The sequence below is a fragment of the Mycteria americana genome, chromosome 21 (genome assembly GCF_035582795.1).
Source record: "Mycteria americana isolate JAX WOST 10 ecotype Jacksonville Zoo and Gardens chromosome 21, USCA_MyAme_1.0, whole genome shotgun sequence".
Lineage (NCBI taxonomy): Eukaryota > Metazoa > Chordata > Aves > Ciconiiformes > Ciconiidae > Mycteria > Mycteria americana.
The window spans coordinates 1,638,514-1,664,911 of NC_134385.1; the positions used below are offsets into that span (position 1 = coordinate 1,638,514).

Sequence of the window (26,398 nt, forward strand, 5' to 3'; positions counted from 1 at the left end):
CGGGCTGACACGGGTGGGAATCTTTCGCTTTCCCCCTCAGGCCAGGCAGACAGGGGAGGAATTTCCCGTGGGATGCTCGGGCCGCACGCAGAGGCACGGCACCTATAGGTATATATAGGCAGACACGTATGCGCGCACGCAGAGGCGGCGGGCAGCCCCGAGAGCGGCCGCTCCCCGGCCGCGCAGCCCCGGCCTCCCCCCGCAGCAGCCCCGGGCGCGGCCGGCGGGGCCGCGGGGGCCGCGGAAGTGCGGCCGTGACGCCTCCCCACGCGGGGCCGCTTCCGCTCCCACCCGCGGCGGCGGCGGCGGCGCAGGGAGCGCGGGGCGGCGCGGAGCGGTGCGGAGCGGCGCGGAGCGGCGGTGAGTGCTCGCTGCCGCGGCGGGGGGAGCGGGGCGCGGCGGGGCTGGGCCGGGCTCGGGGGTCGCAGCCTCCCCCCCCCCCCCCTTCCCGGCGCAGTGCGGCTGCGGCGCGGCCGGGCGGGGGGACCCGGTGCCGCCTCTCCCCGCCGCCCCCCGGCCCGAGGGGGGGGGGGTCCTGCAGGGGCAGGGCCGCTGCCGGGCTCCGCAGCCTCCCACGGCCCGGCCTCCGCGCCCCGCCAGCGCCCGGGCCGGAGCAGTTCCGTGGCGGTGTGCCCCGGTCCTGGGCAGCGCAAAGGGCAGCGGGCCGGGGGCGGGGGGGGGGGGCTGCGGTGCGCGGCCCCAGGCCTTTGGGAGCCCCCGGCCGCCTCCCCCTGGTGCCACCCGCGCCCTTGCAAACAGCACTTGTAGGGCTGAGCCCGCCTTCCCCTGCCCCGGGCATCGCGCAGCAGCCACGGGGCCGAGGCGGCGGGACCGGGGTTGTACCGGGCCCCGGGGCATCTCCGCGGCCCTTCCCCGCTGCTGGCCGGGACCCCGCTACGGCTGCAGCCTGCGCCCCACGCCCCAAGCTGGGCACGCCGCCCCCCAGACCCGTCCTGCCTCTGTGCCGCTTTCCAGGGGTGAAACCGGGACACGCGATGGGTTTTCCTGCATGTGATTCTTGTGAGCGTGTCCTTGCTGGGAGAGAGCTCGGAGATGGGCTCTCGCTGCCGATGACCCGGCAAGAAACGCTGGGTTAACCTTTCCTTTTCTGGTCCTGTCTGCTCGCGGCCCTGCAGAGAAGGAAGCAGCCCAGCGGGGTTACTGGTTTGGGCGCTGGCGGAGACCAGACCTGACCCACAGCCCAGCCCAGGGGAGACGGCAGACTTGGTGCAGAGGAGCCCAGGCAGCCTCACCTGCTTAAATAAATTTTATTGCTCTTAGAAAAGCAGCTCCTTCCAAGCAAACCTCTACCAGCACTGAATTAATTGCATCTACCACAAGCACAAACGCTGCTGGAGCAGAGCGTGCCGGCTGCGTGCCTGCGCCCCGCCATGCCCTCCGACAGTCAGGAAGCCACGGAAGCGTGGTTTTGGGCTGGAGCTCACAGGGAGGAGAGATGGGGGGAGGGGGGGGTGTCTGCCCCGAGCTTCTGCATCAGGTGAGAAATTGCCCCTGGATGGTGTTGCCTGGGGACACGCCGAGAGCAGCGGCCAAACGCCGGGAAAGGACGAGCCCTTCTGCCTTGAGCAGTTGGGTTTTGGCCTGGCCCGTGGCTGGGGCTCAGCAGTTTTAAGGAGAGGCAAACGAAGTAAGAGAATGTTTTATCGCGCTGTAGCTGATCAGAGTTCTGATTGTGCCAGCCCGCATATCCCACGGACGCCTCACAGCTCTGCATCTCTCTTGCAGGCAGGAGACCGGCGAGATGTTTGCCGTCTGCCCGCCCGGTGCCCCGGCGAACGCCCCGTTCCGGCAGGGCCGGGGGGGCCCGGCGCTGGGCACGGCCGTCCCGGGGGCCGGGTGCGGGCAGGACTCCAACTCCAACTTCGTGGGAGAGGTGTGCGACAGCAATGAGAACTGGAGCCGGCCAGCGCCGGGGTCCCCGCCAGAGGAGGGCTCCAGCCGGAGCGAAAACACGACAAATCCGTCTGATAATCTGCTGTTATTAATGCAGAGACAGATGGTCCAGGGCCGGCTTAGGGATGCCGCCCCGAGCCTGGGCGCCACGGGGCCGTGTCTCCCCGAGCGGGGGGTGCGCAGCCCCCCCGAGGGAGCGGAGGTCGGCGGGGCGGGGGGCCAAAACGCCGCAGCCAAGGAGGCGGCTGGGGGATGCGGCAAGCCCCCGAGCTCCCCCGTGGAGGACAACGGCTACGCCAGCAGCTCCCTCAGCATCGACAGCCCCGACAGCGCCTGCGGGAGCACCTGGGACCCTCCGGCTGCTGCCCCCCTCCCCGGGAGCCCACCCCAGCTGGGGGTGGCCGAGCCCGAGCCGGGGACCCTCTTCCCGGCGCTGGCAGAGGCCGTGCAGCACCTCCAGGACAAGGAGCGCTTCAAGGAGCGGGAGAAGGAGAAGCACCACATCCAGCTGGTGATGTACCGGCGCCTGGCCCTGCTGCGCTGGATCCACGGCCTCCAGCAGAAAGTCGTGGACCAGCAGAACCGGCTGCAGGAGAGTTTTGACACCATCCTGGATAACCGCAAGGAGCTCATCCGCTGCATGCAGCACGGCCCGGCGTGCGCTGCCGGCGCGGCTGCCCCCAGCCCCTGAGGTGCCGCCGGCGCTGCCCCGTCCCAGCCCTCGCCCTCCCGGCTGGCGCGGGGCTGCCTGGCGGCATCTCCATGCCACACGCCGGTGCAGAGCGTTCGCCGGGCGCCTGGGTGCCTGCCCTGCCCTTCCCATCTCTCTCCAACGTAGCTGAGGGTCTCCGAAGCGTTCATCTCAATTTTCTCTCTGCATGGGAATTAATTTTCTTCTGCACTGTGTCCCACTGGTCTGGGGACCGTGGGGTGTCGGGCTGGGTAGACCTCAGGACCTTGGGGTTTGCTGAGCCCAGGGTGACGAGGCTCATCTGTTACATCTAATTTACCGTCCTTTGCGTGAGCCCGGCTGAGCCGCGCGTGTGCCAGGACAGGCCCTGCGCTGAGCTCCCCGTGCGGGAGCTGCCTGGCAGCGAGGGCCTCGGGGCAGCGAAGCTTTTAAGCGTTCCTGGGCAAAGCACTTCAGCGTGTGCTCGGGCACAAGCACAAGCTCACTTCACCCCCACATCGCACCCACACCGCTGCGCCCGTACGGAAACAGCCCGGCCACCGTTAAACATTGCTCGTGCTTTCGGTGCGAGCAAGGTGTCCTGAGCTGTTCCTTGGGACTCGCCCCGGTGCGCCGCCTAATGAAGCCCGCGTAAAAGCTTTGCAGATAAGATCTAAACTCATGCAGAGAGTCGAGGGAGAAAAAAAATATTCTGAAAAGTGACCTCAGAATGCTTAAAAATAAATTTAAGTGTCAACTGATTCAAATCCAATTTTTTTTTTTTTTTAATTCAGTATTAGAGAAGCATTCATTTAGATTTTTCCTTACAGCCAGTGTGTGTATGTGCACATCTGGCTGTCGCGGGAGATGCTTTAACACGGTGCATGATCAGGAAGCTGCTTGCAAAGTTGTACTGTTGGTGTTTATATTAATTTATCATTTGAAAGCAAAGAGAGTATTTTTTTTCTAATCTACATTTTATCCAGTGAGGACTGCCTAGAGAATGCAGAGAACAGTCTTCTTAAGTAGAGATTAAAAAGGAGATGCTGTGTTTGTTTGCTGTGTTTTACTAAGTGTTAATATGACATCTATTCTATTTAAGTTGCTGATGTGGAAGGAGCGGCAGCGGGGCGGTTTTGCTGTAAGCCGAGGGCTCAGCCGGGAGGGAACCACGCTTCCCGTCCTGCCTGGAGCTGCTTTGCAAAGCCAGGCATTAATTTAGTTTCTCGTCTGCAAAAGGAGGGTGATGAGAGATTTCAGAGTTGCTGTATCCCCCCAGCCAAACTTCTTCTCCCCGCCGGAGGAGCGGAGCTGAGAGGCGGCCGTGACTTCGCCGGGACCCCGCTCTGGTGCCGGGGTGCAGTGCCCGGCCGGCGGGACACAGCCGGTAGCCTGGGCAGATCCCGGCTTCCACCGACCGCTAGATGCTACTGCACTACAAATAAATACCCGCGGCCGAGCCCACCAGCGGCCCACGGGCCGGGGGCTGCACCGAGCCTCCTCCCGGACACACCGGGGCACAGCCGGGCTCTGCTCCCACCCAGGGCTGCTGCTGCCCGTAGGTAAAGCGAGGCGATCTGCAAAACTCTGCTTCTGCAAAGGACGTTTCGGTGGCGAAGGGCACGCTCGGCTCAAAGCGACCTGTGCCGGCCTCCGCGCCCGGCGCTGGGGGCCGGAGGAGTCCGGCAGCATCCCTGCGAGGCTCGCGCTGCCTCGCCGCCCTCCTGCTCGCTTCTGTCCGGCGCCTGCTGCCTGTGTCGTATCCCAGACGTGTGATCGTGGGCATGTTGCACACCTTAATAAAAGCCTCGGAGGTGAAAGAGCTGAGCCCCCGGTGGATTTGTTCCTTTATTGCCCTTCACCAGCCCGCTGGGCGTGCAGCGGGTGCGTGCCGGGAGCGGCCGCCCCGTGCTCGCCGCAGGAGCGTGGGTGAGCAGCAGGTCGAGGGCACAGGTCTTGGCACCCTCCTCCCATCCCTGCATCCCTGGGCACGCGCCGGCCGGCGATGCGCTGTGCCACCGCCGGCAGTTAACGCGTGCTCAATTTAAAAGCCTTTTTGCTTCTAAAAACTCAAGCGTGACCCCGCTCCCGTCTCTCCCCGCGGCCGAGGGGCGGTGGGTGGCAGGGAGCTGGCGCTGGGGTGCAGCGGGGGTGCAGGATTTACCCTCCGCCCCGGGAGCGCCTGGCTTGAACCGGGGGGACCGGATTCCCCGGGCACCCAACCGCCCTGCCCTGCGGCCCGGCTGATCGGGAGGGCTGCGGAGGCAGCTCCGGGCAGATGGGGATGGCAGATAAAAACACCTGAGTATTGACCCAAAGGTGACTTTGCCTCAGGCCTTGCAGAGATTAACTGGAGATGAAAAACCGAAGCTGCAGCAGGCCTTTGAACCTTCCTTCACCTTTTCCCCCCCCCTTCCTGCTTCTCCTTTACAGCCTCTGAATCTGTGGGAATTCGGGGATGCAACAGCCCCTTTTACAGACAGGGGGGCTGGGCTGGCAACTCATGAAGGGCAGAGCGGCTGCATTTTTCTATCCTTGTACGTGCCCTGCAGCCGGGGCTTCGAGGAGGGTTGTCCCCAGCCCTCGGCCGGTTCGTTAGGACGTGCGCGTGCTCGGCTTTAAGGCCCATTTTCCACCTCGGCCGCTGCCCGGGAAGCACACGCTCCGGCAGGTTTCGGGGAACATGAGACCCCGGGCCGCCTGCGCTCCCAGCCCCGCAGAGAGACCCAGCGATTCCCTGTTTATCTTGGTCGAATGCTTTACACAAATAATTATTTCCAAGGTAAATATTGTGAAAATCCAGATTATTTGCTCAAGAAATGAAAGAATAACTGCGGGAGCACATCAAAGTGGCGGATCTGCTCCGCAAGCAAGAGGCTTCCTCCTCGGTTATTGGGGGCCCCGATGCTTATGCCCCGAGAGCTGGTTTGAGATGGCCAGTGCTGATTTGCAAAATCAACTTCAGACAAGAGTTTTTTCCACCCCCAGCTCCGGTGCCCAAATGAGATTTGTGAATTCATTAAAAACCCAACCAACTGCAGGGGGAAAAACAATAAAGACACAAAAAGCTGCAAGGCTGAGCCCGTGCCAGCTTGGGGGGAGCCAGGACCCCGCTCTGCTCCCCGGGCACTCGCCCGCCCGCAGGCTGTGATCCTGCAGCCCCCCTGCGCCCGGCGCTCGGCTCCCTCTGCGCGTGCGGATCCGGCCCCGCGCAGGACGGGTGCAACGGGCAGGCACCGGCCCGGGGCTGAGGACAGCGAGGACCTCGCCGGGGACGTCTCCGTCCTCGGGGATTTCCAGGCTTCGGTAAATCAGGGGCTGGATCCTCAGCTCGCAGATGGATAACGCGGCGCTCGGGGGCTCGGAGGAGCTGCTCCGGCTTCAAAACCTGCCCAGGTCGGTGGGGAGACCGAGCGAGGCCAGCGGGGTCTGGATCAGGCTGTTGTGCGGGGCCGGGCAGAAGCGGGGAGCCACGTCGGGGCTGGGGCTCGCATGTGATCGCTTCCCCGGCACGCGGGGAAAAACGAGCTACGGACCCCGGGGCATGCGAGCTTGGATTTCCATGCACGGCAGACAGGGCCCTTTGTTTTTAAGGTCTCCTCTGAAAGTTTATTGTTATTATTATATTAAATCCCTGTAACACTGGACTGGTTTTACTGCACAAAGCAAGATTTGGCAAACGTTGCCTTTCTTTGAAAGTTAAAATAATAGCATTAAAAAAAAAAAAATCAAGTATTTATGAAGCTTTGGAGGGAAATATTTTACCTTGTAATTTGAATCCATTCTAACTCTTTACAGTATTTTGTGGGCTTAAAAAAAAGTCTTTAAAAATAAAATCAAATGATGTGATAACTGATGCCATGAAAGTACAAAAGAAAATTAATCATCTCGGGCCATTAACATCCAGAGATCCAGACTGGGACATACTTCAAGCATCCCGGGATCCCCTGTTTATTGTGTCTCGGAGACTTCCAGATCTCGCATGTTCGGTTTACAGCGGGAAAAGGCTTTCCTTTGCTCGCGGCTGGCAGGGCCAGCCCAGCCGGGGCTCTCCCCTCGCCCCAAACGCCGCACCCGGGCAGCACCCAGCGCGGCGAGGGGCTCCGTGTCCCCGGCAGCCCCGGGGTCCCACCGCCGCCGCCGCCCCTCCCCGCCGCTCCCCAGTGCACAGAGGAGCGAAGCTGCCCGGAGAGATGATCTCAGCCCTTATAGGATCCATATGTGCCGCCATGCCGGGAGCACCTGCCGCTGCCTGGGAGGTCCGGGAGGGCGGCGGGGAGCAGAGGGGCTCTGTCCTCCCTGCACCCTGGGCAGGCTCAGCCGTCCCGCCTGCGGGCACCTGAGCCGGGCGGCTGAGAGCCTTTTCCACGCAGCCCCTTCCTTGGCACGGGGCGGCACGGACGCTGCAGCCCCTTCCAGACGGCCGGGAAGCACGGATGGGGAAAAGGAGGGGGTCCGGGTCCACGGCAGGGATCAGACGCCCCTGCCTGGCGAGCATCACCCGTGGGATGCCCAGACAGGCAGCGTGGAGAGAGCTCTGAGCGTGGGATGCCTCCGCTGCTCTTGCCTCTTAGCAGAGACGCTCTGTGCCCAGCCAGGCTTCGTTTTCGACTTCGGGTAAGTGGCACCGAGCAGCGGGCACCCGAGGGCCGGAGGCAGATCCTGGGGGCTCGTGCGTGGCCCTGAGCCTCAGCGCATCCCTGCTCTTCCAGCAGCATCCGCTGGGACAGACCCCCCCGGTCGCCGGACCTCTCCCTGCAGCGTTTGGGGACTGTCCCAGAGTGACGCTGAAGCCATCCTGCAGCCCTGCGCCAGCGCTGCCCGGGAGCCGTCGCCTCTCCTCCCTCGGCCGGACGACGAGCCGGGTGCGGCACCGGGGCCGCATCCTGCAGCCTGCGAGCCTCTGCGCAGCCGCTGCTCGGTGACCTCTGCAGCAGCCAAATGCAAACCCAGCAGCGCTCCGAGCTGTTCCGAGCCAGAGCGCTCCTGACATTTCAGCTTAGTCGAGCAGCGAGTCCTGTGTTCGGGATTCATCCAAAACCGCCCAGCCCTTTCCCTACCCCAGGTGCTCCGGTGCGTGGCTGAACCACGATTCACACGATTTTTCAGGCTGTTCTCGCTCCCTGGTATTTTGTATTTAATTTTAAATGCATTACATTGGCAGTATAAATACGGCCACCTCGGCCTCCTGCTTGAAACAGAACGAAGCAGCGCCGATGCTGAGAGCTCGGGATGGATGGGGACCGCGGGCAGGTTTGGGAAGTATCAGGGTCTTCCCCCCGCCCGCACCGCTAACGTGTCAGGACGCGTCGTAAAACCCCGCTGCCCTTCCGGGACGTTTCTAAAACCTCAGGACGCGTTAAAACCCGGGCATTGGCCCAGCTCGGGCGCGCAGGCTCGCACAGGTCACCCTGCACCCGCAGCACCCGCGGCCCCACGCGCTGCCTGCCCGCAGCCGGAGCCGAACCGCGCCGGGACACAGCCCTCCCCGGCCAGGCGGGCGGTCGCACGCTCCGGCGCAGCCCCGGCTCGGCGTCCAGGTCCTCCTCTCCCTGATTTGGACGTTTCTTTTTTCCAAAGCTGTTTCCCACTCGTCCTTTCCAGCAGCGACGGGATGGGCAAGACCCCGAGTGCTCGGCTCTGCCACGGTATCTGATGAAAACGCAGTTTGAGCCTGCCTTCTTTAATGATTCCCTTTGAAATGTTGTTGCTTCCGCACATCCCCCTTCGGGGTAGAATATTAAGCAAGAGCAACTCGGCTGGAAATTCAGATTGTTTTCGTGTCTGTTTTCATTTACATTTTAATGATAGAGGAATCTTAGAAATCAGGCTATTTGCAGCACGGCTCCTCAAAAGAAAAGGGAAAAAAAATCACCTGCAACCAGCTAACCTTTGCCCTCTGCAAACGGCACCAGGAGCTGGGGATCGGCAACAACTTTCTGCGCGAAAATGCTTTTTGCCCCCTTTCCTGCCCAGGCAGCAGGGATTTCAGCGGGCAGAAATCAGCTCTTGGGCATCGCCACAGTCACCGGGCCTTCGCCCAGGCCAGCGGCGAGGCGCGGGCACGCCGGTGGATTGGGTGCTGGCGAAGGGGACGTGGTGCGAAGGGGCGAGCAGCCGGGTGCTCTGTGTTCGGTACGGTTGGGTGCTGGAGCCAAGGGTGCTGGGTGCTGCTCCGGGAGCTCGCTGCACCCGCAGGAGGAGGGGAGAGGGCTCCAAGACATGCCCGGGTCTCGTCGCCTGCCTTGGGCAGAGGTCGGGGGGATTTTCCCGCAGGGATCCACCCCGCGATGGCAGAGCCCCGTCCTGGGAACCGGCCGCCCTCAGCACCTCGCCAGCAGCCCACGGCTCTTCGGATGAGGTACAGGGATCCAGGCCTCCCCGAGAAAACAGCTGGGAGTAAAGATCACTAGAAGAGAAGCAATAAACTCCCGGTTATGCTTCTGCCATTGAGGCCAATCAAGCTGCAAAGAGTGCCTCAAGGCCAGTTGTACATCATTATTTCATAGTGCGTTCCCCATATGATGTAGTGGCTGTCTTGCTGGAGGGAATGCCTTCCTGGGTTTAAGCATCAGCACTGAAATATCCAGAGCCCTGGAACCGTCGGTTTGAATCCCAGAAGCCTCGATGCCGCACTTCATTCCTCCGAGGGGCTAATAATGCAAGTGCCGCGCAAGCTGGCTTTCCATGAGCGTTTGATTAAGGGCTTAAAAACAAAGGTTCTGCTTGGACAGCCAAGAAACACCTACGCAATCCCAAACGGGGCTCGCTGCGCGGGCCCGCTAGCTCCTTTTGGCCGGGACGGGGGAGACGATGCCCCGGGGGCTGCCGCACACGAGGACGGGGCCGGGGGCTGCCGAGGACGGGCTCCGGCTCAGCCGTGACGTGTGTGGGACCGCGGCGTTGCCGCTGCCACCCTCTGCAGACACGACCCCCCCGGGCTGCAGACCCCGGGAGCCAGGCTCAGCCGGGCTGGAAGCACCGGCCCCGGGGCCGGCCGGGCCGGCCACCGAGCTCCCCACGGGCCTGGGGACGCGGCGTGCCGCTGGGAGCAGAGGAAGGCTGAGGTCGGGGTGGGTGGAAGAAGGCTCCCAGCTTATCTGTGCCTAGATTCAGACCGAAACACTGGCTCTAAACAACCCTGGCTCGGCTGCGTTCATGGGCTCTATCTGTTTTTTCCATCTGGGAATCTCAGTTTTTCTCTATCCTGCCTTAATTTCTCTGCTCTCTGGACGGGGCCAGGAGGGAGAAGGCAGCTTCCAGTTCCCAGTCATGGATGGAGGCTGCCTTTTGAACTAGAGCAAAACAACAAAGAAATGCATCTGGGTTTTTTTTAAGTCCGTTGAGGGCTCAGATAATTTTGTTTTACCTTCCAAAAGTCTCCTTCCACCCCACGGCTCCCGCCCTGCCCTGCAAGTGGCACCATCTGTATTTTCACGTTTGAGTGATGCTGGCGGGAGGAGCGGCTGCTGCCGGCGAGAGGGAGAGCACCGTGCCACCGGGCCGTGCCAGGACCCGAGCGGCACGGATCCGATAACCGCGCCGGCCCTTTCATCTGCCAAGCTGTGGGAGATTTTATTTCTCGAGCCATCCGAAAACTTTCCAGGGTGGGGAGATCCAAGCTGACTTTCCGTCTCCTTTGTTTTCTCCGGGAGGGCGAGGAGGGGGACGCAGAGCCCAGGCAGGCGCAGGGGCACGCGTGCCCTGGCAAACCCGCCGAAACCCAGCGGCTAAGACAGAGGCACGGAGAGGAATGGAAACTTTTTAAAAATTCATGAAAAATGAGGAATACAAAGATGAATTAAGAGAAGCCAGTAGCGTTGGGCTGAGTCTGTTTGGTGTTGATACTGTGCAGAATTAAGCCACACTGGTCTTTCTCGTGGCCAGAGGGTAGGAAAAGGGCTCCCAGTGGAGAGGACCCAGCCCGGCGCTGGCGATGCTGAGCGGGGATTGATAACCCGGCGCGGGGGGGTGGCACGGCTCTGCCGGATGCTGCTCCAGGCCGAAAAGCCTGCATTTATCCCAGCGATAGCAGCCAAGCCAGCGCTGCGGGCCTTGGGGGTAAAAAAGGCTTAAAAACCCATCCTTCATTCATCAGGCAGCTGAGACGGCGAGGGGGAGGAGGGGAAGACAAAAATAATGGAGAACGAATTAAGAGTGGGGGGAAATGGCGGGGGGAGGCTGCCGTGCCACGGACGAGGGGCTCAGCCCTGCCCGGATCCTCACCCCCAAACCCAGCAGCGGGCAGGAGCCCGGGTGGAGAGATGCCCACCCCATGGGAGGGGATCAGGACGTGCCTTTGAAACCCAGCCGAGATGTCACCTCCCAGTCCCCACGTAATAGCCCTCCCCACGCCCCGAGCCACCCGGGCTGTCTCTGCGGATGCTGGCGGGCAGGGGGACGGCGATGGGTGCTGAGCTCCGGGTCCCCTCTCCCGCCGTTCCCCTCCTGCGCCCCGGCGATGCCGGGCAGCTACCAGGAATTTTGCAGGCAGGGGAAGGCGGGGGGAAGGTTCATCAGTCACTTCTCCTCGAGCAAATAATGCGATGTGACAGCGAAAGGCTGCTGAGCGCAGCTAAGAGGGGATGCACAACTCTCCGGCACAGAAAGAAACCCGCCATGCGGAGACAATGCTGCCTGACAGCGCAGGCAGCGGGCAGGCAGGGACCCGCCGCAGCAGCGGGCTGGGGTGGGCAGCGGGAAAGGGGACCGGGGGCTCTCGGGGCTGGACGTGCTCATCGCTGGGACGTGCCCACCTGCTGGGAAGCAGCCTGCCCCCCAAAAGGCCCTGCCCGCGGCGGGGAGGTTGCTGCTGCCCGTGGTGGGCTCTGCTCACAGCCCCCAGCTCTTTGGGACGTGCTCACGTCGGGGTGGCTCGCCGTGGAAAGCTTTCAAAAGGACTCGGTTTGGTTGCACGCTGGAAGAAAACCAAGTTTTAAAACCTCGAACATTTGATGAAACTGTTCTTGTTCCCCGGCCAACCCCACTTCTGAGCCCATCGACTGCGGGGCCAGAAGGGACCGTGATGAGAATCGAATCTGACGTCTTACCCGGCACAGGCCAAAGGAACTCGCTCAGTACCTTCTCCACCAGCCCCACAATTGCTGACAGCAGCGCCGCTTTGGGAAAGCATCCATCGTCTCTGCAGCTACAATCGAGGCCTTGGGCACATCAATTAACTTCTCGCACCCTCCCAGGTTCAAAATGGGGATGACCACGGCAGGTCTAAGAGCAGACGTAGAAAAATCCCCCTCCCTATTCCCCATTATGGGATCAGACGTCTGAAGTACATTCGGGAACCTGCCGGACCCCAGGGAAGACCCTCTCTGGGTGCTGGCAGTGAGCAGTTAGCACCCCATGGTGATCACCCGATGACCGTGCTGGTCACCCACCCAAGGAGCAGAAGTGCCACCACCTAACTTCTCCTGCCAAGTTGCTTAGGAGGGTCCAAAGCGCTAGGATTGCGCCGTGGAAATAATTCAAATTAGGCATGCGTGTAATTACAGATATTTTATCCAAACAGGAGGAGCCGGAACATCACTGGGTATCTAGGGAATCATCGCGCTAGATGCAAAGTGGGAAGCGAGGCGGCGGATGGGGGACAGGCTGGCCCTCCCCAGCAGCGCGACGCCAGCCTTGCCCAGGGCTGCCCAGGGGGACAGGGTGACAATAACTGTCCTGAATCTGCGGCACTAGCTTGGGCGTCCCAGCCATGCTAACCTTCCTCCTTCTCCTCCTCTGCTGTCCCTCCCGCAGACACGGTACGTCACGGTGGGACAACCGTCCAGGCAGCGGGTATCCACCGAGGGTGCCTTGCACCCTAAATGCTTGGAGATGGCACGCTCGGGTCCCATCCTGCTCATTCGCCACCTCTTTTCAAGCCCTGTTGGAGGAGAGCTTTCTCCTCCCTGGCCTCTCCACCACTCAGTTTTCCCTCTCTCCCTCTAACTTTATTATTTAGTTTTCACTCTTATTCGAGGGTCGGGCATTCAGGGGATGAGGCTTGGCTGAAGAGATGCTGTGAGAAATAAAGATGTGCTGTCGTGCCGAGGCTCTCGCAGGGGAGCTGGGGTTCCCCGAAGGTCTGTTTGTCCAGACTGCAGTGAGCTGGCGTGCGTGGGGCAGGGCTGCACCCCTGCCTGCACCCCTGCCTGCACCCCTGCCTGCACCCCTGCCTGCACCGCCGGGCCGGAGCGTGCACCTCCCTCGGCAGCTCGTGTGCGGAGGACAAGGCCGTGGCAGCTCCCGGCTGTGGGACCTGGCAGACGGAGAGGTCAGGTCCGGAGGAGACCTCCCGGGACCGCGGTGGGAGCCATCGGGAAAGACGACGCTCGAAGCCGGCCGTGCTCCTCCACGCCAGCCCTGCTCCCGTTCAGCTCCGAGCAGGTTTTGCATGCCCTGGTTTGTTGTTTTTTTTTTTTCTTGGAACCAGCCCAATCCACCAAGTTTTGCATGATTTTCTGCCTCTGGCTTCAGGCTCTCCAGAAACTCAGCCTCTCAGCTCGTGCCAGGTGCCTGCCGCCGGCTCCCGGTGCTGCCAAAACTGCCCCGGAGGCTGCTTGGGAGTCGCCAGCTCGAAGCCTGGGCGCGAGCCGTGCCCCGTGCTCAGCAGCAGCCCCGTGGCTGCGGGGACGAGGTGGGGACGGAGCCCGGGGCGTGGGCTCATCCCCGGCGCTTGGGCGGCTGCGGCCGAGCTGGCGTGGAACGTGTCGGAGCAGGTTCCCCGCAATAAAGGTGAAACTCGCAGGGAGCTTCTCTCAAATGAAAGGCAGCCCCTGGAGCAACCTTTCCTCAGGAATGACTCCGCTGATTAATCTCTCATGAAGTGACTGGTGATAAATGAAGCGATTAAGGGACTGACCCGCCAGTGGGGTTGGATTTTTTTGGGGGGGGGGAGCAGGGAAGGATGCTCTTCTCTCCCCTCACCGTGTTTTGGGCTCTTTGCAGACCCAGCACCTCCTAAATCTGTATCAGCGTTCCTGCCCTTGCCTTGCTCCTGCAGCTCGGGCTGCACGGGGAGAAGGCCTATGGCCACCCGCCCTGCGGGGGCTGCCCCAGCTCGGAGGGGGCCAGGGGGATTCGGGAGAGGGTGCGGAGCCGGGACGGCCCCGGCAAGCCCGGAGCAGACCCCGTGCAGGCGGAGGCGTGGAGGGACGGGGGTGCTGCTGCTCTCAGCTGCGTTTGGTGGTCCCCGCGTGTACCGGGGGCTAATGCATGTGAAAAGCAGATTTATTTTTGCCTGCGTTTCATATTCTTCACGCTCCACGGTGGGAGACAAAGGATCAGCTCTTCAATGGAGTCCTAAGAATAAACCTTAAACCTCATCAAATCCAATCCGGCAATAAAAATTGCCCGAACAAAAGGCCAGGGACTAAGGGTGGTGGCGGGGGCCTTTTTGCCACGATAACAAGTTTTCACAAGACTGTTTATCCGCACAATTTGGAACGACACTTAAAATCTCTAATCCCAATAGGCATGAAAGTGCTTGTCCTGAGCAAGCAGGTGGATTGTCCCGCAGCGGCCGAGTTGCCAATGATGCTCGGTGGCCTCCGCGGTGCCCGTGGGGGTCACGGGGAATGTGCCGAGACGGGGCAGCTGCAGCCTGAATGCTTCTCTTCAGCCTCAAAGCCTCGGCTCCTCTCCCCCCCCACCCCTCTCCATCCCACCCCCTATTCAACCCGGTTTTAAAAGGCAGCAAAATGGTTACAAGGTTTAAAGCAGAGGCGAGCAAAATGCTCCACAATAGGGAGGACAAAGGAGTGCTGAGGGCCGGTCCCTAATCCAGCGCCCATGGCAATGCAGCCCGGACCCTGTGGCTGCGAGGATTAAACCCGCTGCCAAGGGCAGGCTTTAGCGGCAGGGCTGGAGGGGGTGTGGAGGGGAGTCACCCCCCCGGCCCACCAGAAGGGTCTTTCTGCAGCAAGAGCCCTCCGGGGAGGTCGTCCCCTCCCGGGGGCTCGAAGCAGGAGGTGGGGCGGAAGCAGCGCGGCAAAGCCGGGGAACCACTGGCCCCCTTTTCCCGGGGGGAGCAGCGTCGCTTCCAGGGCTGGTGCGGACCCCGTGGCGGCTGGAGGTGGGATGCTGGGAGCCAGCTGAGGATGCGAAACCACTGAGGCGGCTGGGCTCAGCAGAGATGCTGAGGGTGGAGCAAGGGCCGCCGAGTCCCCGGTGGCCTCTCCAGCCCCAGGGAATAATTGCAACAGCCTGGGGAACCGCAGAGCAGGGTCTGGCCCCGGCCACATCCTGCAGCCACGACCTTGCACCCAGGGGCTCCCCTGGACCAGCCCAGGCGCTGCTGCTGTGGGTTACTGCCCGTCTGCGGGCACCCACGGTGAGTCCATCAATGCTGCACGTGAGGAAGAATAAGCATAAAGACGTGAATGAGCTGAAAAGAAATTGCACAGAGCTGCATCAAGGGGTGAAGGAAGTAAGCAAGGACCGGCAGGCAGCGTGGCCGCGGGGCCGAGTCATCGTGCTCCAGAGCCCCCTTAGCACCGTGGGACGGGCAGCGGGTGCCCTTTGAGTACGGGTGCCCTTATCTCACGCAGTTTCATAAATGTCTGTCGCTGGTCGTAGTGGTCGCAGCCCCCACCGACACCCAACCAGCCTCTAATTGCTTTCCCCCACGAAATCCTTTATTTCTCCTGTTTTTACACAAAATCTTATGAAGTGTTAATAGCAAACGGTAGCTGCTAAGTTGCCTAACTTGAGGCCTCCCGAGGCCGTGCCGTGAGCCACCGGACCGGCTGGTTTTCCCTTACGGCTGTTGCCTCCGAGCTCCCGACTCGGTGCCGTGCCAGGAGCTGGTGCCAACCGCCCGCAGCACGAGGCTACAGCAAGGGGGAATTTCCCCTCCGGGGCAGGGACAGGGCGAGCCACAGCCCCCCGGACCAGCAGCCTGCGACCGCTGGGACCGGTGACTTGGGATGCTCACACGCCTTTCCCCCCCCGAGCCAAGACCCGCAGCCTCGCAGCATCCAGCACGGTCCCGGCTCCTGGTGCGCTCTGCCCACCCTCATTTTAAGAAAAGCTCCTTTCTCTGCGCCTGACATTCACCCCAGCACCCAGGAAAGGAGCCGTCTCTCCCCATAGCATCAGGCTCCTCCTCTGTCTAAAATTGGTCTTGAAATTAAGGTAATTATTTTCACAGACTCCGCTTCTGCATTGCTGCTCCCACGTTATCTGCTGGAGCAAGGCACCGTACCCACCCGGCACAGGCAGCAGACGGCAGGGGCTGCTAATCCCTTTAGCACCCCATAACTATCACGGAGACAGTAACGGGGCTTGGGATAAAACCAAGCTGACATCCCTTTCGCACGTGGAAGCGAGGAGAGAGGCATCAGAGGGTCCTCGCTGGGAAGCGGCGGGGGGGCTCGGACCCCGCTCGGGCACCGTGGGCTGTCAGGGGACGCGTTATGGTGGCAGCGACACGTCCCACCGGCTCCTCGCCAGCACTCGGGGTGGATGAGCGTTAGCACGACGCCACCAAGCCATGTCTGCGGGTGACAACTGTGGCACCTCTAATTGGCATCGCCGCCCAAGCCCCGCACCCCGCTGCAAACCGGCTGCGGCCAGGGCACAGCTTGGCCGCCATGGAAAGCACTGCTGCGCTCGTGGTCCCCGTGCCCTGGGTGTCCCGGGGGTGGCTTGGGACATCCCGGGGGAAGGATGACAGAGGAGGGGTGAGGGATGTGCTGCATCCCGCTCCCCAGAGCTCGGGTGTGCCGCGGTCCCCGGCTGCAGCTCCGGCCCGGGATGCTCCGAGGCTCCTGCTCGCCGCAAAGAGGCATTTAATTACTGTCAGCGCCCGAGCCCCCCAGCGCGCAAACCGCTCCCTCCTCTCCTCAAAGACGGGCCGGGGGCAAGTCAGGGCTTTGGGCCGTTGTCAGACACAGATTTGCGATCCAAAGGGAAGGACAGAGGTCCTGGGAGCACGCCGTGATCGCCGGTGTCAGTGCGGCGCGGCTCGGTTTTAACCAGCAGGTACCGGGGCGAGCGTGGGCAGCGACTCAACCCCTGCACAAAGCTGCCCAAAGTGTTTCTGGTGAGGAAAAAACTCAGGCTGAAAATCTCTTCTGTGTGCAATTGCGGACACTGGAACCGTGTTTTGACACACTCGGTCTGAGCCAGGCCACGCTCTCCTTCCCTAAAATAGTCCACATTTAAAACAACCTCTATGAAACCAAAGCAAAAGCAATACCATATTTGGCCAAGTCGTATATTTTTTCCTTCCCAAGTTCACGGCAAAATGGAAGCACTTGAATAAAGTTGAAAAAAAAAAAAAAAAGACAGTGAGGTTGTGCTTTAAATTAGCATTAATTTACAAAGCCCAGACAGACCCGCTAAGCAAATTGTGCCCATTAATATATTAACAACAGATTTTCCCCTACTGCTCCTTTGGGTCCAGAGTGTAAACAGGGGCTGGTGATTAAGGCTTTTTTTTTTTTCCTTCTAAGAGCCGCACTGGCCGGGCCGGACGGGCGCAGCGTGCCCAGGGCCGCCGGCTCTCGGGAGGGTGTCAGGGTGACCTCAATAAAGTAGGTGACCACGGCACCTCTAATCCCCTCTTTTAATTGATTACTCTCACCCAGCCCCCGAGGCCATGAGAACGGGGGACCCACCCTCTATAGATTAGCACCCTTTAGTTTACAGATCAGCCACTTTTTCAGTCCTTTGCCCTGCAGCAATGCATGAAAATAACACTAATCTCATTACGGACAGAAGGGAGCCCTTCAAAGTTTATTAATAATGGGAGCAGACAGGGAGAGAGCCAGGCTCTGGGTCAGATTTCAAAGCCAGGGAAGTGGCAGGAACTTTCCAAGGGCCTGGTTTTGCCAGGGAAGAGGGGGTTTTGCCATGTTTCAAGCCAGGTCCGGAGGCTGCAGGAGCTGCCGGTGGGCAGCGAGGGGACGGGGACGGGGACGGCTCCGGGAGCCCTGGGAAGCCCCTGGATGGGGCTGAGCAGGGACGGGCAGCTCCAGCTCCCCGCTCCCGGGCAGGGTTTGCCTGCTCTGGGGCTGCTCCAAGCTATTTTCTTGCACTGCACATGCTGTCTCCCTCACAGCCCCCCCCCGCTGAAGAATTTCTTAAACGATGGCAAGATCTCATCACCTTGAGAAAGACCTGACAAACAAGACCTTAAGCTTTAAATGCCAGGATGAAGAGGCCCAGATTAAAGAAGAAATTCAGATTTTCAAGGCTAAAGGAGCATCGTGGCCCTGGGTTCGGCGCTTTTATCCCTTTTAGGTAGAATTGCAGAATTCCTCCCGTTGCTACCTTTGCTGCCGGGGTCTGCTCGGCTTCTGGCTGCTCCACCAGCGAGGCCAGCAGTGCACGGCCCCCAGCCCAGCATCCCTGACCCGAGAGGAGGCTGCAGGCTTGGCACGCGTCGGCCGGGCAGGAAAGCAAAGCTTTGCTCACCCCTGAGCAGGGCAGACCTCTGGGTTTCTCCCTCCATTTACCTTTCCATCAGCAGGAATGGGACAAGCCCCCTGTGAAAAGATGCCCCATAGGAGCCGCACCGTCAACCCACTCCCCATCCAGCAAGAGCAGAGCGCAGAGGAGCAACCCACCCCACAGACACCCCCCGACCGCAGGGGCAGCTGCCAAGCCCCCCCTCCGAGGAAGAAGCCTCCAGCTCAGTGCAAAAGCCCCTGGCCCTGCTGTGCCTCCTGTTTATGCTCTTTCCCCTCCCGCTGCCCAATTATCACCCCGTTAAACTGCACAGCTGCGGGGGCTTCCATCTTCAGACTTCTGCACCGCGGGTTCCAACCCAACCTCGCACCACTGGTGTTAATGGGAGCTGTGGGATCGGTCACCCTCCGGAGGCTCAGCTCCTGCCCTGCGGAGGGGTGGGCTCCCGGGGGGGCACCTCCATCTGCCCGGCCTGTTGCCAGAGCGAGGTATTAATTAGCGGGGAGGGACCCAAGGGATGGCCTGAAGCCCCAAGGGCCGGAGCAGCGTGGTCCCTGCGAGCCGAGGCCGTGCCACCCCGCGGGGCCGTGCGGGGTGTGAAGCCCTGGAGCGGGGAAAGGACGCCCATCGCTGCAGCCCGAGGGGGGACTGGCTCCTGGGGGCTTCGAGGGGCTGCTGGCACCCGGCTCCGGGCTTGCTACGTGCAGCTTGCTTCACCCCCACCTTCCCCTTCCCTCGCCCTGGGATGGGAGACAAAACACCTTTGTCAAGTGCTTTCAGATCTAGGGGTTTGAAGATCTGTAAAAGTGATGAGCAGGCTGTTAGCGCTCCAGCAGAAGCACTTTATGAGCGAGCACTCAATTTCTTTTAAGCTCTCTGAATCCCCACAACAAAGGCCATGCATTTTTAAAGCATATTCCACATACAGTATTCCCAGGCTGAGACGCACTTTAAGGGATGAGCTTTGATTTACTACCTGACTTCAAACGGGAGACGATGGTACGAACGCTTCCGCGCCAGCGGAGCCCGCTTTTGCAGAAGCGGGACCTCGGTGCTGCCAGACCCCAACTCCGCGGCCGGGGTTTCCCAAGCAGCCTGCGGGATTGGGGCGCTGGGACCCCTGACCACCCCGGCGGAATGCTGTAAATCCCGGGGGATTTGCAGAGACCGGGGAGGCACCTGCGGGATGGCTGAAAGCAGAGGGAGGATTCCCTCCAGTTACTGACGCGCGTGGGGCCGGAGCATCCCGTGCCTCGCCGCCGGCGCTCGGAGCTGCACGGACCACGTGGCGGGAGCTGCCCCAAATCCGCGGGGCTAAATCCCTCGCAGGGTGGGCATGGCTCCTGGAATGGCTCGCCTCCACGCACTAACCCCTCAACGGGGCTGGCTCTCGGGCCGGGCGTTTGGGGTGTAACGCCAAGGGTTCGAGGGGGGCTTGGAGGGAGGATGAGACAGAGCGAGAGAGGAGGGAGGGTCCCAGGCTGCGATCCCTCCAGGCCTAACCTAATCACCATCGCTCTGCATTATTACCCTGCCTAACGCGGCATGCTTTTAAATAAAATATGCAAAGATTTCTCAAATTATTTCCCCGGGGCAAGCGCGTTTTCTATCTTCGCTCGTGCATGTTAATCTGAAAAATGCAAATTCTGCACACACCCCCATCTGTTGGGGCTCGGCCATTTATTAACTTTTTTTTTGAATGCAAAATGTTTCTTTCTTTTATATATATATATAAAAAAGCGATGAGTTTTGTTATCTCTGCCCCTACTTTATTTCATTTAGAGAAAACAGGTTTTAATGGATAAAAAAATAATAATAAAAAAATAATAAGATGGCCCTGAGGTGGCAAGGATTACGACTCGCTCAACACCGGAGTTTTAATCAGAGATTGGCGTTGGGGAGGATTACGGCTATGAGAAGGCTGGGCCTGTTTTAAGAAGAAATGCTAATATTCAGGGGACAAGATTTACTTATTTATTTATCCGGGCTGACTTCGATACTCTGGGCTGAGCCCACAGCACATCCCCAGAGGCCGTCAGCCTCCCTGTGCCTGCCCGGTCTTCGGCGGTGCGTCGCCCAGGCTGCAGGGCTGTCCCCGGCCCCGTTGCCTGCCCGGGGGGGTGACCGGGGGGGGGACGGTCCCCGTGGGCAGCGGCGCTGCTGGGAGCCAGAGCAGCCCGTGGGGACCCGCGAGCAGCGTCCTCATCTCCGTCGTTAGGGCTCCTTTGCAAAATCATTAAAAACATCAAGAAAAAAGCAACCACAGACCAAAAAAGGGGGGAAGAAGGACCCCAGCGCAGTGTTCTCCCTGACAAGAACCCGATCTGACAGAGCTCGGCGCACTGAGCGTAATTGGCAGCCTCTGCCCAGGAGAGGCCCACGGACAAACTTGCTTCAAGACGAAGCGATGCCCCGTCCCCGTGCCTCCGGGTCGCGGCGGCCGAGGCTGCGGTGGGCGGCAAGATGGGGACCGCAGCTCCGGCACGGCCGCCTTGGGGAACATCAGCCTTCACCTGAGTAATGAGACAAAAAACAGGGAAAACACACATGAAAAGGAAGGGGAAGAGAAACTCTTAGGAAATAAGATCAAAGTCCTGCCTGCAAAAACGTTGTCCTGCAGCTACGAAGAAACCCAGATAGCCCTAATTGCGGCAGCCACGCACAGTGCTCGGCGCAGCACGGGAGCAAGCGCCGGCCAGGCAGTGAAGGACGGGCCTGGGGGGACCCCGAGGTCCCGGCACCCGGCCGGGAGGGTTTGCTTTTTTTTGTTTTGGAGTACTCCCGTCCCCGTTCCCACAGGCCCATGGAGCTCAGGAGCGATGTGCGAGCGAGAAGAAACGTGGTGCTGGTCCTCGTGCAAAGGGTGGGCGAGGGTGTGCGGGGTCCGCGCCGGCCGCCTTTAAAGCAGCTTCTTCCGGCAGCGCCTGTGCATGCAACCGCAGGAGACGCAGGGAAAAATAAGCCCTAAATCTCCGGTCATTTAGTTTGCAGTGTGGGGTGGGATGCTCGCTCATCAGAGCCAGTTGGGCAGTTTTCAGTCCAGCCGCGCTGAATTCGGTGTCAAACCAGCCCCCTGCGTGCTCACACGCAGAACAGCCAGATTGCGTCAGGTCCTGCAGAAGACCCGCGGCAGCGACCCACGGCACCAAGCCCGGCGCGGACCAAGGCTGCTCTCGGCCGCCTCCGCCGCGGCGACCCTGCGACCACCCGCGGTGCCTCGGGACCGGGCGGCATTCCCGGCTCGGCCGCCGGCGGGCACGGCGTTTCTGCTCTTATGGCTCCGGAGGCGGGCAGGGGCTGTGGCGCAGCAGGAGTCTGCCTGCCTCCAGCACCCGAAACGCTGCCCGTCTCTGGCCTCGCACCAGCCTCGCGCCCTCTCCGCGACGGTTAATGAGCGCTCAGGAGCCAGGCTTGTCGAGAACAGGCAAGAGCTTCGTATTAATCAGTTTTGAACAGCTCGGCCTGAGTTTGCTCGGGCTTTGGGAAGAACCCCGGTTCCTCCTCTGCCCTCGGAGGGGGACACTGCCCGGGGCGCTGCTGGGGTGACGGCGGGTGCCTGCCCGCTCTCCCACTGGGTGCCAGTGCCAGCACCCACGCTGTCCCCGGCTCCCCCTCCTGTGCCAGTTGACGGGGACTTTTCTAAGGGATATTCTTGTGTGGTTTTTTTTCTTTTCCCCTTGCTGCGTGAACAAGCAGAGGGAAGCTGCTGGCTTGGGACACATCACACATTGTATTTAATACCATGGTATTAAATATAATTTTATTAAAAGAGTTCCCTCTAGACATTTGAAAAAGAAATATTGGCTAAAACTCATGGCCAACTGCTTGGACGTGGCACTGATTAGAGAGTAGGTTTATGCACAGGAAATGGTTACAAAGGAGAACAAAAAAGGAGCTGCCGAGCGCTGCTGGGGAAAAAAGTCCCTCTTTTGGTAAACTGCAAAGAAACTCCAGAGCTGAAGCTCTCCCAGGCTCCCCCGTGCAACTTCCCAAGGCAGGACCAAGGGACGGAGCAGAGGGAGCCCAGCCCCAGCGTGGGGCGGTGGGGGACGGGGACGCCCCAGGGGGGCTCTGCCCGGGCTCGTGCGGTGCCTGCGGTGTGCCGGGGCAGCTCCGGGCAGCGTGGAGAGCCGCTGACCTGGGCTGGCTATTGCAAACCCCCTCTGTTTATTAACATGTTCAGCGCACAGATTTATTCTGCAGGCAGACACTTATTGCTTGCCTTCAAACAGGGTCTGGTGCACGGTGATGGATGAACCGACAGGTTTGCCTCCTCTCGCTGCCGTTTCTGCAGGTCGCCTCTCCAGCCCTTCCTCTGCCGCGGGCCCTGCAGCGCCCTGGTCCTCCGGCACGTCAGCAGCGGCCAGTCCCCAAGGGGGGACGGGGGTCTGGGAGCCACAGCACCAGCCCAGCCCCACCCCCGCCTTGGGTGTCAGGGTGCCCGGGTCCCCGCTGCGGTGGAGGGAAGCAGCTGGCTGGCCCTTTAAAGCCTTTTTTTTCCTCTCTTGTTAAAAGATGTCTGGGAGGGGAGCTGCCAATCTGAAAAATGATCCTTTCTTTTTTCCATTTTCTTCCTTCTCTCCTTCTAGCTTGTGCTCATCTGTTCAGGTGAACCGCAGGCACATTCATTAAATCTCTGTCTTTGACACCTCAGCTGCTTTGGAGCCCTGGGCTGCTCTTTCTCTTTCCTTTCTGTGGTTTTTTTTCCCTTTCCCCATCTCCAAGCCCGCCTGATCAGCACACTAAAGCAGCGAGAGCGAGCCGCAGAATAGTTAACTAAGCATAACTTTAACTGCGAGTTGCTGAGTGGCCCGTTTTGCGGAGGGTGCTGGGCGCAGCCGCCGTCCCTGCCCGGGGACGGAGAGCATCGGGGCACCGCGAGGTGCCACTGCCGGCACCAGGGCGGCAAGGAGGGGAGCCGAGCGCGGCGACGGCACAGCCCGCACCCAGCCAGCACCCCGGGGCCACGGCTGGCAGCCAAGGGCTTGGCTCGCTCCGCTTCCCCCAGTCCCACTAAATCCCGTTACTCCCTGCAGGAGCTGCTTCCCCGCTCCCCTGCCCCCCCCCGGGCTCCCCGAATCCACCCTGGGCTCGCCGGAGCCCTCTCTGCCCAACCTCCTTCCCCTCGCGCACCCACTCCTCGCCTCTTGCATAAATCCCATCCTGCCGGGGAGGCACCGAAACGGCTCAGCCCGCCGCAGATTTGCCGCTCGGCCGAGAGGGACAGAGCTCATCCCCAGCAGCAGGGCTGCGGCTGCCGCTGGATCGGCTTCAGATGGCCTCCCTGGCTGAGCGGGGCTGGAGCGGGGAGATAACCCGCGCGGCTGCCACCAGGAATGACTTGGCCTCGGCTGCGCTGGCCACGGGCCGGGGTCCCCGCCGGCTGCTCGCAGCCCTAGGAAGCCCCGGCATCGAGCAGCGGAGGTGGCGGGGGGGGGGGGGGTGAGATGCTCTGGCCATGGCCTTTGCACGTGGGATGCGGGATGGCCGTGGGCTCAGTGCAAAGGGGCAGGAGCAGAAAGCGTCCCTCTCGGAGGGGCAGAGCCCCTTTCGGAGGGGCAGAGAGGAGGAGGGCAGGAGGGCTGGGGCCGGACCCGGACACCTCGGGAAAGCAGCGTCCAAATCCCAGCTCTCCCCGTAAAGCTGTGAATTCCTGCAGAGTTTTGTTAGCGGGATCGGCGCGCAGCCTGGTGCCCCGCTCCGAATTAATTATCCGCTGACACGATTTCGCTTCTTTCCCTTTGTGTTATTTTAATTAACAGAGATCTCCTCCAAGCAAGCCAGCTGCCATGTAAATTGTAAAACTGTCAGCATGTACAGGAACTTAACAGGGATTTTAAGAAAGCCTTGCACAAAGCGATGTAAAGTTGAAAAAAAGTGTGAAGACCGGGGTGGGGCTACCGATGGAGAAAGCCCAGCTTTTGTTTTAGATCCATTTCCTGAGGCAGAGGTGAGGGGCAGAGGTACTGCCAGGTATTTCTGATCAGGATCATCTTCAGCCCGAGTCCCTGCAGCCCGGCCGTTCCTCCCAGCTCCCTTCCCCGCCGTCCCAGCAGACCTCAGGCGGGGCTCAGCGCTAAGTCGGGCAAAAGGAAACATCAGTGGCTTTGCTATAGTGAATCTGTTCTCCGTCCATTGCGGATTCAACCTCATCCGCATTTGTCCTGAACTTGATGTAACCGCGTGTGCCGATGGCCGGCTGCCGAGCTGGCGCCAGCTCTCCGGTCTCTGCGTCTGCGCCCGGTTGTATCGAGGCTTGCGATTTTTAACTATGAGCTGAAATCAGCCAGTTCTTCCTAAGATTGGGCTCTGCAAACAAGCAAAACCATGTTAATGGGCCCCATATGTCTTTGGTTAAAAGCTGCTTCAGCAGCAAGAGCAGCAGATGCAGAACCGAACGCGCGTAGATGGAGGTACGGTGGGAGTTCACGCGAGGATACTCCGTGGACATCTCATCTCCCCCGACCGCAAGCAGAAGCCTGTGGTAACCCTGCAGCCATCAATTAATAAATGTTTAGGCGAAGTCGATGAAGGTTAGCGAGGCCCCGGCTCAGCGGCAGGCTCAGAGGGGCCAGCAAAAAGCAGAGATGCTCCGGAGCGGTGGCTGGCCCCGACAGACGTGCGGAGCGTGGGAGCCAAGGGGGAGCCGGGCCGGGGCAGCCGGGGGTTTCGACCCCTTGGTGGGACCTCACAAGGACGTGGGGCGGCACGGATGCTCACAAAACCCACTCCCTGCGGAGAAACCCCAGGCTATAAGAAAGTCAGCGGTTTTCTCCCTGCCTGATTTTAGGTGCAGATCAACAGCTCTGGGAAGGGCCCGGCTTTTCTGCAGTGTGGTTTTCTGTGCACATGCCTCGTCCCTGCGAGCTATGGACCTGGGTTAAATTTGGATGAGGATTGAGCTACTTAATTCTATTTCCTCCCTTCCTCATCAGAAATCATTTTCATTGTCCTTTCAGAACAAAGCAAAAAGATTTCAAACCACATTTTGGTGGAGAAGGAGGGATTTTCTTTCCCAGCAGCAGCCAGGGATAAAAGCCTCCAGTCGGCTGAGAAAGCTGCAGCATTAAAGCCCAAATGCTGAGCTTATCCGGCAAGCACAGCCGGGCTGCGAGGGGTCCAGCGCGATGCTGATGGTTTCGCAACGAGGCCAGTTTCCCAGGGGCTTGGACGTGCCTGTCGCATATGGAGGTTCCCTCCTCAGCCCTCTTTGCCATGCCAGGCATGCTGCCTTGTCCACTGAAACAAATGACCTTGAGCAGAGCTGCGGGTCAATAAAATAATTTGCTAACTGATCCATCTTCTGTGGCAAACAGATGAATCAACTTCGGCTCCCTGGGCTGTTTTATGTACGGATGGGAGAGCCGTGAAGTTAAAATAACGTTTGCTCACACATCCATCTCCATGCAATAAAAGGATAGCTCCAAGTGAATACATTTGTGTGTTTCAAGAGGGAAAAAAAGCATCTCCGCATCTTCCGACACTTGTCTTTCTGAGGTGGGTGCTCTTCCTCAGGCCGACATGGCTTGGGCAGCCATCACAGCCTGGGCAGTGCATCATGCCCCCTCGTCCCCGCTTTCTGCCCGTCTCTTCCAGCAGCTCTGCTTCCCCGGCCCGTCCTCTGACGGCCCCTCCTGGGGGCTCAGCCTCGGGGCCGCCCTCGGCCGCCCTGCCCTTGCCACCGCCTCGATCCTCCACGAGGGATGGACCGAAGGCTCCGGTCCCCTGGGTTGGGCTGAAGTTTCAGCCCCTGGAAGGTGACTTACAGCCGGGAGCTGGAGCGGCGTGGGAGGCAGACTTTGCTTTTACTGGTGTCCCGTGCAGCAAAGCACTAAAAGCAATTAAAAACGGCCATTTCCACCGTGGCGACACACCATCCCGTAGCAATTGGCAGGGGGTGGGAAGGAACTGGAGCCAACGAGGGGAATGCAAACCAGCCAGCGCTCCCCGGACCGCGGGCTCGTGCGCACGCCTGGACTGCGTCCGCCTGAGAGCACGGCAAACTGGGGCACTCGGAGGTACGGGAGCAGAAAGGCCCCGAGGCAGCCTGTGCTCAGCGAGCCCCTAATCACGGCGAGGTGATTAATGCCCTTCTGCTCCCGCGCGTCGCTGCTCCGTTCCCGTGCTCCCCGCGCTCGGCCCTGCTGCCTCGGCAGGTCCCACCCCGGTGGGCACCAGGCAATCGGCTTCGCAGTGGATGGCACTCGGTTTTCCTGGTACCAAAAGCAGGGATGGAGCCGGCAGCGCGGGGAAAGGGCAGGGCAGAGCCAGGGCTCTAACCCAGGGACTTGTCCTTGGCCATGAAATGGTCTGTGAGTTAACGACCGCTCCCGGGAGAGGGGGTTTTTGTCACCTTCCTTCCCAGAGGATCCCAGCGCTGCGTGCTGGCCGGGGCCAGCG

General features: G+C 60.7%; 2 protein-coding genes across 3 annotated transcripts in view; one reads left to right on the forward strand and one right to left on the reverse strand.

Moving 5' to 3' along the window:
- The window catches only part of AGO4 (argonaute RISC component 4), a 234,818-nt gene that overhangs the window by 50,778 nt on the left and 157,642 nt on the right, over nucleotides 1-26,398 (reverse strand). The gene's annotated exons all lie outside the window — the stretch shown is intronic.
- C21H1orf216 (chromosome 21 C1orf216 homolog) lies at nucleotides 155-4,404 on the forward strand. Of its 2 annotated transcripts, none has more exons than XM_075522383.1 (2): nucleotides 155-360; nucleotides 1,747-4,404. In XM_075522383.1, the coding sequence occupies exon 2, from the start codon at nucleotides 1,763-1,765 to the stop codon at nucleotides 2,603-2,605; it is 843 nt and encodes a 280-aa protein (XP_075378498.1). In that variant the 5' UTR covers nucleotides 155-360; nucleotides 1,747-1,762; the 3' UTR covers nucleotides 2,606-4,404. The 2 variants fall into 2 exon arrangements, with proteins under 2 accessions (XP_075378498.1, XP_075378497.1); XM_075522382.1 differs by lacking the exon at nucleotides 155-360 and adding an exon at nucleotides 446-1,648.